At 38.3% G+C, this 13,362-nt stretch overlaps 1 protein-coding gene across 1 annotated transcript in view; it reads right to left on the bottom strand.

Annotated features, from left to right (window-relative positions):
- The window catches only part of Spock3 (SPARC (osteonectin), cwcv and kazal like domains proteoglycan 3), a 404,228-nt gene extending 391,303 nt beyond the window's left edge, over positions 1 to 12,925 (bottom strand). The window contains exons 1-2 of the mRNA XM_051169561.1: positions 12,789 to 12,925; positions 12,096 to 12,284 (exon numbers count right to left, since the gene is read on the bottom strand). Coding sequence (XP_051025518.1) covers positions 12,096 to 12,284 — 189 coding nt within the window. The 5' untranslated portion in view covers positions 12,789 to 12,925. The remainder of the gene's footprint in view (positions 1 to 12,095; positions 12,285 to 12,788) is intronic.
- Between the last annotated feature and the right edge of the window lie 437 nt (positions 12,926 to 13,362).

Raw genomic sequence — 13,362 nt, 5'->3', positions numbered from 1 at the left:
ATGAGGTTGATTAAAATTGTTGAGACTCAGTTTCCTTATTTATAAGAGGGGATTCATTCAATGTTTCTTTGTTTTAAATCTTAAAAAGTAATTCTACTAAACAAACCTAAAATTGCCTAATTACAACATGGGTAGTGTACTTAAAGAGAACCTTTTCTGACAATGACATACAAGTGGCCAGCAAATATAGGAAAGAGTATAAAAATAACTAACATTTCGGAAAAATATAAATTAAAGCCACAGGGAGGGAAAATTTCATGTACATTAGCAGGTCTGCCATCGCATAAAAAAAATTTTATTGTGGATGTGAATGAAGAGGCAATTGACATCCTTTGTGTTGTTGGTGGGAATGCAAGGCAATGAAGCCACTATGGTAAACAATATGGTGGTTTCTTACAAACCTTCAAAATGAGTGTGTAAAGGACCTGTCACTAAACCTGAATCTTACCATAAAGCCCACATGCTGTAATGAGAGAATTGACCCCTTCAAGCTGCCCTTTACCCCACCCTCAACACACACACACACACACACACACACACACACACCATGGTTTGCTAGTAAATACATTCACAAAAGTAAATAAAATAATGGAAGGCAAATGCACGACATAATATATAATCCCAGTTGTGAGTACATGTATGAATGACTGATAGTAGAATCTTGGCAATTTTGTATATTTATAATGATGTTAACAATGGTTCTTATGACTTATACAAAGCTAATTGCATACGTGAATGAACAAGGACAGTGTTATAAAATGGAGCATTATTAACCCCAGAAAAGAAAGAAAACAGAGATGGGGAAATAGCTCAGCAGGGAAAATGCTTGCTATGCAAGCATGAACACCTGAGTTCACTCTCCAGTACCTAGGTCCAAGGCTGTGTGTGATGGCAGTCACACATAGTGGCAGCACTGGGAATGTGGAGACAGGTTAATCTCTCAGACTTCCTGACCAGCTGCTATTACTTACCAAGTTGATAGAAACTCTGCTTCAAAAACTAAAATGGAACACCCATAGTCAGCTTTGGCCTCCACATTTGCCTTCACGTGACTCTTCATGCATTCCCTTATGTGCATAAGAGTGCACATGAGCTTGAGCAAACAAATGTGAACTTGTATGCACACACAAAAGCACAAAATAAAGAAACTCTGTAGCATGCCACACCCTATTTCAACCTTAAGGAGATCACCCTAAGTGGAATCAGCCAGTTACAGGAGAACACTACTGGTTTCATTTACTGAAATACATAGTAAAATTAATAGAAACAGAGTGAAGAACAGTGGTAGCCAGGGGCTGGTAAGACGGAAAGTTCTTCAGTGGCCATGGAATTAGAAATTTTAAGGAGATAGATGGCTTGAAATTATGTGTACCAGAAAGAAAATACACCACTTGAAATCTCCCTGAAATTGTGAACATTGTTAAACTTTTAACCACAATTAACACTGAAATATGGTATGTATACAGAAGACTATACTGAGTGAGATTATATGTCCAAAACTCCCAGCCTGTCTTAGACGGGTGGAATAGTAATTCTATTAAAAAAAAAAAAAAAAAAAAAAAAAACCCTTATCACACTTGTGTTTAAGTGTGTTTAAGAACCTTGGATCTCAAATGCCAGTATAAACACAAGACTTTAGGTGACATGATAATTTTCCAGATTCAGGATGCTGTGAAATATCTTATGCAGTAAGAGTAGAACTTTGACCCTTGCAGGGACTCACAATATACACTACATGATACTTTTTCTCACCCTGGGCAGCAGAAGTAAGACACAGCACTAAATCAGCCATGTGATCCCCAGGAAAAGCTATCATTTCTCTCCAGTGAACAAACCAGTTAAGTTATGACTTTCAGTAGAATATGTGTGTAAACACATTTTCGTCTACTACATTTTGGGGTGGTGGTAGTTTTATCAGGGTTTTACTCCTTCTGAAACTCAGGGTTATCAGCACGGAAGATAAACTTCACTGAAGCAGTCATTGGGCTCTGCTTCTCATAACCTCACCTATGCATTGAGAAAGTAACTAGACATGTGTACTCATGCAATTTGTATATACAGAAATTTTCCATAGTGGAGATGTGATTTAAAGATAGGTTACTGAGAAAAAAAATTAATTTGACCTATGGCATTTTTCCTTGGGTTTCCACGATATTTTCTGGTGCTATCTTATCTTTCATCTTATTAGAAGTAGGAAAATAAAACACACACATGGTAGCTATCTGTAGTTAGACTACCATCAGTTTCTAGCCAAGAAAGAATCTGCACTTGTTTTCTTATATTTTTTAGTGATTACCTCTTTTGATCATTTGAATAAGCACACTGCTGTCATCATCCATTTACTTAGCCAAGGTAAATAAAACTGAGTACTCTATTTACATAGAAACCGCAGACAAATATGATTTAATTTATTTCAAGTCATTTGGTTATAGTGACAGCCATTAATTTTATTGAATGGTGTTTTTAAAACTGGTCTTACTTTTTACCCTGGAACTATTGAACTAACAGTAACTTCTTCACCTGGGAATAAATTAATAAACTTGCATTTGTTCTATGAATTCTGAGCCTACAGCATCACTACCATCTCTTTTTCATTGATAGAAAATTTTATAATATATTTAAAGTGTTGTAGTTATTATATATCTGTTTATAATTATGCCCAGATATGTCCATTGCACATTATAAAGGGCATAATTTGCTTTGTGTTTTCAGCCAATAAATATATAAATTCAAAAATCTCACTAAAATATTCTGAAAAATTTAAATATAGTTTTTTATCTCATGTGTTTTGAAAATATAGATGTGATGTTTTATTAATGGGACAGTGTAACAATTAAATAGATTCACCGGCACAATATTAATTCATATAGGAATGTAGACTATGCTATCGACAAATAGTTCATATATACATCACTTGTCATGTGATTTTACTTATAAAATATCTAGATATTATAGACAATCATTTACATGATTAGAATATAATGTATCTACTAAAGTCAATAAACCAAGCTACGAAATGCTAAAAGCTAAAGAAAAAATATAGCTATGGGCTTCTGCTATAGCCCAAAATTTCTTTTTCATATTGAAATAGTTCAAGTAAATCAATCAATAACAATTTTCTAATAAAGCAGTTATGAAAACAGGAGTTTGAATTTTCTATAATTTTCCTCATACCTCATGCACATCTCAAAGATTATTATTATACATTAAGTAGTTTTACTGAACTAACAATATATCATGGTTGTATTTCTGAAGGAAGGAGCTGAGCTCAGTTCCTTCCAGGTGTCAGCCATCTCTGATGTCAAGTAACAAAGCAGAAAGTACAAAATCTGCATGACAGATCTGACAGATCAGACTCACTGTTGTTTCCATCTCTTAACTGCCCCAGAGATAGTTCCCAAAGATTGTCCCTAGTTTCCAAGAGTAAGACTGACCTGAACTAGACAGTGACATCATTGCCATTATAAGGTCATTCTGGTAAATGGTCCTTGTTTTCAGTTCTATTTCTTTGTTTCTCAATTATACAAAACATAAGCTTGGATGCAATAGTATATCTTGTTTTTTAATTAAAGGGTATAGGAAGTAAATTATAAATTCCTCCACAGAAAACCCTACCAATAATTACTAATGCCTCACAGAAGACATTCTAGACATACTACCAAGTAGTTGTGGCCAAAAATGGCTTCAAAGAAAACAAGTTGCCTTACCAGCACTCTTTATCCTCTTTTTTCATGGCTAAATGATAGAGAAATGGTAGAAAATTGTGAGGAAAAGTTTGAAAACAATACAAACAGCTTACAGGAAATGATAAAACTTATCAGGAGGGGCAGGAGTGACTATAAAGGAGGATTCACAATGATAGTTACCGGAGAATGGCCAAATGTATAGTCACAATCCACTACTGGATGTTGCAACCATTTTCTTAATGTTAGTCTTTCTGCAGTGGAGCCTAAACTTCCCAGTCACCCTTATAGCTAAGTGTTGCCATGTAAATAAATTAAGGTTAATGCTATACAAACAGAAGTCATATGGGAACACTCATAGGTCAACACATGTAGGAGTTCCCTTTCTTAGCACTCTCATGAACCCTTGACAGACAAACATCCCCTACTTAGGGAGGTCACTGCTTGAGAAAGTAACTCTGTAACCTTTGGACTGAATGAACAACTCATGGGCAGTCAGAGAGGAACTGGCTGATAAAAGGTAACGGCAATAAGAGGCAATACTTAAAGGCTTTCCACCTTGCTACGTACAGTTAAATACAATGCACAATGAATATAATGTCTTCTCATGAAATATGTTTTGTTATATCTCTGGTAGAGTTATTGTAGTGATGGTAGGTGACCTGTAGGCTTGGGGTAGGGACTCTGACCTTGAGTAATAAGAACTTCATAGTCCAAGCACCTATTCAAATCTACAAAATAGAAAACACTAAAAGTAGAAAAGGTGAAAATTTATTTTTCATAAATGAGAATGGACATCTAAAGACCCTAAGTGCTTGAGGAATTGGATGGTGTGTACAGAAAGATCATCCTTTAAAAATAAGTACATAACATAAAAATTTGGCCCAGATCATGAAATCATCAAAATAAAAATTGACACACACAAAATGTCACCCTGAGTCAGATTCACTATATCTAAGAGCATTTGACCTGTACTCCTACTGTACAAGTCAGAAATAAAAAGCTTTCTGCAGAAAATGATGCTTTATTTAAATATGAAGCTCATAAGTTTGAGAAGCCTGCTTCCAATGAGAAGAGAATACTGTGGCCACACATAACAGTAAACAAGATCATCTTAACCTAAACAGGAGGAAGAAAGAAAATCTAGTATGGATTAAAATCATCTGGGAAGGGTTGTAGGCTTTCTGTTAGTCATGTCATACATAATATGTATAATGCATATGGTGGATATACATGGATCTATATTCAATATGATGAATTTGATTTCCATATAATGTTTTCTGTACTTATTCAAACGTCTATACACATAAAAAGTGTTTTATTGAGTATATTGTAATATTTAATAATATAAAGTATAAACAATATATTACAACATAAATACATATATGATTTATGCATACATACAAACACACAACATACACAAAGAGAAGTAATGTCCATATAGCTATTTTTGAAATGATTCACTATAAGTTAGTAGAGAGTAAAATGTATTTTTTGCTTCACAGTCAGTTCTATTAGGATGAACTCATAACAGAGAATAACAAAATGGTCTCCAGCAAAGAAGACTTCTCAACAGAGAGGCTCATGTAATGCCAGTTCCAGAAATCAGTAAGTCAAGGGACATTCTCTGGTCTGTTCCTTTTATCCTATGGTACATGACCTGAAAAACATTAACCTTAAATCTGTTCTGGTGGCTACAGTGTGAGGTGGGGACAGAGTGAGGAAATGAGGATATGAAGATGTTAACAGAACCGTGGTCTAATTAGGATTTAGATGACTGTAGTTTAGATGCTGAAAAAAAATGGGTCCTCACTGCTTTAGCGATTCATTGGCCTCACAATAACCATGGTACTCTATTGTTTCTTTTTAAAAATCTATTGATTTTCTGTGCACTATGTCTCTTTGGGGTTTAAACAATATGAATGCCAGTCCTGTATTAATATGACACCAGTCTGCAATCCTTCAGCTACTCTGAACTACAAATATGTACCTAATAGTAAAAAAGGCTCCTAAAAACTAAACAGTGCCTTTATTATCAAAGTCAAACAAAGAATGAAACTAATGAAAATATATGAAATTGTCTTCTCAAGAAAAAAAACTATATTCATGACTATAATAAAATATAAGACCTGAGGTCAAGAGGTATAGCTAAGTAGCATGGCATATATTTAACATGTGTGGAAACCTGGGTTCAATATGTGGAATGTGAGTTCACACACACACACAGTCATATGCTCACACATCACTCACTCAAATATGCATGCTCAAAGATAGAGACACATAATTATCCTCAGTGTTATGTTTTATAGCTAGAAACATTGAATATCAACACTTGCATGAGTATGGGATGGAGTGAATTAGAGTGGCTGCCATAGAATCATATATTTAAATTCTCATTCCCCAGTTAGTGGAATTGTATTCAGAGGATTAGGAAATGGGCCTTGTTGGAGGAAGTGTGGCACTGGAGGCTTTGAGGTTTCAAATGTCAACATCATTTCCAGTAAGCTCTCTCTTGGTCTCTCTCTGTATATCTCTCTGTATCTCTGTCTCTATGTCTCTTTCTCTCTGTGTCTCTGTCTCTCTCTGTTTGTCTGTCTGTCTCTCTGTGTCTCTTTCTCTCTCTCTCTGTATCTCTCTCTGTCTCTGTCCCTCTCTCTGTCTCTCTCTCCCTCCCTCCCTCTCTATTCTCCTCCCCCTCCTTCTTGCTTGTAGATCACGATAAGTTCTCAGGTACTGCTTCAGTATCATGTCTGCTGACATGTTTCTGTGATGATGGCCATGAATTCTAACCCACTGGAACCATGAGCACCAAGTTCATCTCTTTTATAGGTTGCCTTGGTGAAGGTGTGTATCACAGCAATAGGAAATGGACTATGACGTCATGCCCATTATTGGGACAGTACTCTGAACAGAGAGTAAACACTGATTATGTAAACTTATCCACATATAGAACAATTCCTATTGTTCCTTAAATTTACCTGGGCTGTATACTGCTGCAAAGAAAAATAATAGAACTCAGCCACTAACCACAATGCAGCATCAGTGAGGAGCCCTCCTCTATGCTCAGCTTATGGACAATATTCAAGACCGCAACAAGCCTGCATCACCAACCTGAAGGCCACAGACAACTGAAAGAGCTTTTTACAAATAATTTTCTCATATGTAAGAATGCAATAACTTTATGTGATAGAGGACTGAAATCGCTTTACCAACTCTCTAACAAAAGACACTATTACAACAACCAGAACACTGAGTCCTCTTGCTCTTCCAAAGCACAGGAAAGAGCTATCATTATGAACCGTAATGTATCCAATGATCCATACACTCAAGAACTTCAACTCAGATGAAGAAGTGAATTGAAAGAAAAGTAGACAATAAGAAAGGTTTATTTACTCTTCAATAACTCCAGACAGCTATTTTATTTTTGCAAAGTAAAATTATCCCTAGTAAGCCTCAGAGACACTTGAGCACTGTGAGCTAAAGACACAGTGTCACTCAGAGCAAAAATGCTTTGCAATGCACGTTAGATTTTTCAGTTTTCTACATGTCCTTTAGTTTTAAGTCTAATTCTTCAATTTAAATATAAACTATGTTATTGCCAATAAACATTAAAAATGACTTAAGTAGCAATTATAGACCACAACTTGATTGTGGATTATACAATGTTAATGGTAATCATTTCTTGAAGCAAGTTAAAAGTATTCACGTAATTTCTGAAACATAAGTTTAATCTAGGCTCTTTGTTTCTCAGTCTAAAATAATTTAAAATCAGTGATTATTTGACTTTTTAAAAAAACTTGATGATTAGGGTTATTAAAGAATAAGTAAACCTTTATCTTCTACTTTTCGACCAATTCACTTTTTCTTGACTTTGTTATATGGTGTATTAAAATTATCATGGCCCTATGAATTCCAGTTCCATTGCTTTTACTTTACTCCTTGCAATGAACAATGTTTAAAGGTCTTGCATATTTTGTCTTTGCTGTCACTATTGGCACATGTACATCAGTAAACGCAATAATACGTAGGGTTGATGATGGTATTACACCATGTGTTACAGAGTTCTCCATTGGCTTACCAAACTTTTGCTCGCTTATTACAGGAAAAAGTGTATGTTCTAATTGAAGTTTTGGAACTGAAAATATAAAAATGACTTAGTTTCCTCTTAACTGTCTCAATATATGTGTACGAATTAGTGGGAGATTGCTTTCTGGATCAGCTCTTGGACAAAGCGATGATACCGCCCCCCCCCAATCTTTTACTGATGAAACTTGTGTATCACAAACCAACAGTGCTTGGGTAAAAAATATTCATCCAGTATATCTACAAAACACACCCGTTATTGAGAAAAAGGTCCACGCTTTTATTATGCTTTCAAACTTTAGCTAATTTTAATTCTCCTTCCCCTCTATTCCACTTCCCGGGTGTGTGTGTCTGTGTGTGTGTGTGTGTGTGTGTGTGTCTGTGTGTGTGTGTGTGTGTGTGTGTGTGTGTGTGTGTGTGTGTGTGTGTGTGTGTCTGTGTGTGTGTGTGTGTGTGTCTGTGTGTGTGTCTGTGTGTGTGTGTATGTGTGTGTGTGTGTGTGTGTGTGTGTGTGTGTGTCTGTGGGTGTCTGTGTGTGTGTGTGTGTGTCTGTGTGTGTGTGTGTGTGTGTCTGTGTGTGTCTGTGTGTGTGTGTGTGTGTGTGTCTGTGTGTGTCTGTGTGTGTGTGTGTGTCTGTGTGTGTGTGTGTGTGTGTGTCTGTGTGTCTGTGTGTGTGTGTGTGTGTGTGTGTGTGTGTGTGTGTGTGTGTGTGTGTGTGTGTGTGTGTGTGTGTGTGTGTGTGTGTGTGTGTGTGTGTGTGTGTGTTTTAGAAATTGAACTCAGGTCCTCTTGTAGAGCAAACACACATTATACCTTAGCCCTTATCTCATTTTATTTATTTATTTTTTTAAAGTAATTTTTTTATTAATTTATTCTTGTTACATCTCAATGGTTATCCCATCCCTTGTATCCTCCCATTCTTCCCTCCATCCCATTTTCCCCTTACTCCCCTCCCCTATGACTGTGCCTGAGGGGGACTTCTTCCCCATTTATATGCTCATAGGGTATCCTACTGGGACTCTAGATGAGAGAAGCATGGGAGAATAGCAAAGTAGAAGGATCCAGATGGTCCTAGAAACCTACAAGTAGAACATTATGATAGGCAGATTTGGGCCCAGGGGTCCCGCTCAAACTAAGGCACCAGCCAAGGACAATACAGGCTGTAAACTTTAAACCCCTTCCCAGATCTAGCCAATGGTCAGAACATTCTCCACAGTTGAGTGGAGAGTGGGATATGACTTTCTCACGTACTCTGGTGCCTCACATTTGACCATGTCCCCTGGAGGGGGAGACCTGGTGGCACTCAGAGGAAGGATAGCAGGCTACCAAGAAGAGACTTGATACCCTTATCTCATTTTAAAGTCATATAAATATACCTTAAATATACTAAACTGGTTCTACCTAGTCACTTGACTTCTTCTAAAATCTTAGGTGAATTTAAGCTTTAATTATCTTCCTAAAACATAAGAATTAAAGACTCTGTTAGAATTTTATTCTACTTACCAAATGATCCATAAAGTAATAAAAGTTTCCTATGTGATAAAATTGTATTTGTATAGGCAAAAAGGCAAGGAATATAACATAATAAGAGGCATCATTGAAATTGATAGTATAAAGTAGTCAAAAATATTTTAAGTTTCTCTTCTGTTAATACTCAACCTCATCTCTCCTTTGGTTTCATTATTTCCTTTGATTTTTGGTGAGGAAATTGTTACTCAGGCTGTTCTCTTCCTCATCTTTAAAGATATACTACAACATATGTTTACATAAACACATTAAATTAAAAATATAAAAATGTTAGGTTCTGAGTATTCAATTATAATTATAAATGCAATAAAGTTTTGAAATGTATTTCAAATGAGATCACAACTGACCCTTCAAGAAGTTACTTGTAAAATAATACTAACTTTACAAGAAGGAGTTTTAAGAATTAATTCCACTATTAATTATCCTTGAGAACTAATTATGGTGAAGAATTATGTTTTCTAAATTATGTCAATTATCTTTTTATGAAACAAGCATGAAAAGAATTTGCCTAACCTTAATTGTGTTTATGAGAGGAGACTCTGCTGTCTTTGTCTGTCTTTCTCTAATCTGAGTGTGGAAATAGATGATTTTAAATAGTAAGCTCAAACAGAACATCAGAGATAGATCCTATAAGACAGTAAACTCACATTTCAAATAATGTCTTATATCCATGTGCTTTCATCCAAAAATCAGCATCTTTTGAGCTGATGAAAAATTTAAAAATTATTTACGCCAGTAGGAAGAAGCTATGAAGACAGCACTTGTTCCGGTGGTCTGCACAGGTTGTAGATGATACCCTTTGAGTGCTGAATTGAAGGCCACTGTCAACTCTCATCTCGCCATCAACAAGGAGCAACAGGTATACAGAGGTAAAATATAATCACACTTCTTTTTATCTCCCTTCCTGCTCATAGTGATAGACATAAACTATAATTGTTTTCCTACTGTGGTTACTCTAAAACATGACTTAATTTGAAAAAAAAATCAGTTAAATTTTAGGTGTCACATGTATGGAAATGCATATTTTATCATATGGCAGAAAACCCTCTACACGACATTACATTTTTTCATGGACTTTTCTAGTGAAAGCAAGAAAAACCCCTGATCATGATGCAGTTCCTTTTGAAAGTTGATGTTTCTTTTGAAGTTGGATGCATGAGTGCTAGAATATTTACATCTTTTTGTAGGTACCTAAGCTTGTCACCACACAAATGCTCCCACACTTAACAAAAGTCAGCGCCTTTCACTTAATAGTAAACTGATTTAACTAAAATCAGAGAACCCTGGGACATTCAAGATTTAAAGTATATTAGAGGTGCCTAAAGTCCATTTTAAAAGGTAGTAGTTATTCGCAAAATATATGTCAATATTGGAAGTACTGTTCAAACACTTGGGAAATTTTTAATATTTCTTTTCTCAAGTAGGGGCATGATAAATGACAATTCTATGGTGGTGCAAAATATCTGCTTGCTTACTTCAGATTGAATTAAATATTTATGTTAGCTTAAAGCAGATAGGTAAGAGCTTTGCCTTTACTAAAGTAAAAAGCATTCATTTAGCAAAAACAGTGATGCTCACATTTCATTCATAAAGCAATACTGAGTCGTGCGTTAAGAATGAACACGGTCATTTTCCACGCTGCACATTCAAGCTGAGTAGCATCCGGATTTACATGTAAGCCACAAGCACATTTCTTCACAACCTCTCCGCGAGGCTTCCCTGGCAAATTACGTTATGTAGATGTGGTGGAAGAAGAAAATGATTTCTCTAGGATGAGAATTAGTGCAAGCCTCTATCTGTTTTCTTCATCGTGGGAACCTGAGCTAAGAGAAGTTAGCTCACAAACCGCGAAAGCACTGCCGATTAACTCGGTTAGAAATTCTCTCAAATGCCATTATAAGGCTAGACAAGAAATATGAATCGGCTAATTCTTAAACCCCTCTTGGTTTTACAGGGTGAACTAGGCATGTGATTCAGCGGTCAGAATGACCTTTTGGGGCATCAGCCAAGTTCAAGGCTCCCTTGGGGCACAGCAGTACTCTCATAGGGCTCCATTCAGATAAGGTGGGGATGCCTAGTATGCTTTGGCATTGGCTCCAAACAAACAAATGTGGGAGTCTCTAAAGCTGGTCTCATCTAAAGAGCTCTTTAGAAAACTCCCAAGGGAGTCTCCAGTTTAACTCTTTCATGACAGCTCACATTCTTCCCCCCATAACCCCAGTCCAAGAACAAACTGTTTCAGGGTGAGTGTAGAAACAGAATCTGATGAACAATTTTACGTAATCATCAGCCGATGAACTTCTTCAGAGGGATGCTGACAAACAGCCTTCCACCCTCGCAAAGCAGGCTTTTATAAATGTTATATCTTTGTACCTCCTCCTTCAAATTCCTTAATGGGCCATTAGTAAGGAGATCGATCCTAGTTACTTTATAGCCAGGCCACACAGAGGCACCTCTGCTGTGTTTACTAGTGCCAGAAACACCATTCAAAAGTTGAGAAGGTCTTAGCAGCTACTTTGCAACCCTTTGGGGGCAAAAGATTGGGGCATTGTGAGGTGGAAAGAGGAAGAGAGAAAACCTGGTCTGACCCAACTCAGAGGCATGTGTGACAAGCAAATCCCTAATTAAGCTATCTGTAGGGAGGGGAGACCGCTAAGTTCTCCAGTGAAAGAATATAAGCTTTATCACCCCAAGTGCCCTGTTCCTTAGAAAACCTAGCCCCTTCCTCACCACAGGCAGCCAGGGCAAACGCTAGCCCGGGAGCTAAAAGCGCATGGCTGGAGATGGGTGCGCATCACTTACGTCTCGGAATTTGTTCCACTGTCCGACTTCCTTGTCATATTGAGAGATTGTGGTGAGCCATTGTTTTTCATCCAGAAAATTACCGCCGTCCGATCGCCCCCCGGCCGCAGCCACCGCCGCGGCAGCTGCAAGAGTCTGGCTGCACCAAGCCGCTGCACACACACACAATAAGGCTGACACCTTGAGCATCTGGGAAGGAGACACAACCAGGGGTAGGAAGCGGTGTCAGAGACCGGGTACGAAGATGGGGGCGCCCCTGGAAGGCATGCATCAGCGAGGACGGGTTGGAGAGAAGGGGAGACGAGCAGGGACAGGGGTGTCCCCTTTCCAGGAGGCTTCACCCCCAAACCAGGGCACTCACACACACGCAGACCCAAGGGAGAAGAAGAAGGGAGTCTAAGGGAGGAAGCCCCAAGCAGCGAGAGTCCCAGCGGCCAGATAAAACGCTTGCCGGCCCATCACCTTGTTGGGAGCGGGCGCGGAGCTCGCCGCTCCTGATGGAAACGCAGCCCGGCTCTGGCAACTCGCTTCTCGCAGGAGCTGCCACACGCGCCGCCTTCTCAGCCGTCCACTCTGCTCCCAGCGCCCGGCGCTCCCCCCCATCCCACCCTCCCCGCTTCTATCCCTCGCCAGCTCCCCTCGCTTCACCCCTCCCTCCCCCACCTCCGTCTTCCCCTCCTCCTCTTATCCCACCTTCCTCTCCCTGATTCCCAGCTGCAGCAAGTTCCGGATGCTGAGCTTGGCTGGAGCCAGAGGATGCAGTAGGCTCCTCGCCTAAGAATCCTGTGCTTTCTAACCTCTCGCCTCCAGAAGAGGTTCTTATGTTCCAAGCACAGCCCGCTCATTCTCTCTGCTCTTGGATTGAACAGAGAGTATGAGCTCTCCCTTTCTCCTGTTCCCTTTCTACAATTTCAAGGGTGGTCAGGCAGATATAGGGAAAGAGATCAAAAGAAAACTTTATGCATTGAACCTGAACCTAAACTCAGCTTCTCCATACTTCAGAACCTGAATTCAACTCCTCCTCACCTCAAGTTAAGCTCACCAGAGGGCCTGGTGGAGGGAGCTCTTCAAATTCTGAAAATGTTCTGTGCTCTGAACTTCCGGATTATTTCAGAGCCAAGCCATTTTAGAAAAGGGTTGGATTCTCTTTTAAGATTTGGCAGGCAAAGTGTTTGATTTCATCAACATTCCAAGCTCAGTGCACACAACCCATTCCTCGTTCCTAAAAATCTTTCTAGTTACTCAATCAAAAACTTAAAATACATAC

This window comes from Acomys russatus, chromosome 27 (assembly GCF_903995435.1).
Source record: "Acomys russatus chromosome 27, mAcoRus1.1, whole genome shotgun sequence".
Classification (NCBI taxonomy): Eukaryota; Metazoa; Chordata; class Mammalia; order Rodentia; family Muridae; genus Acomys; species Acomys russatus.
The sequence above is the reverse complement of the archived record's forward strand: the minus strand, read 5'-3'. Positions and strand labels throughout refer to the sequence as shown.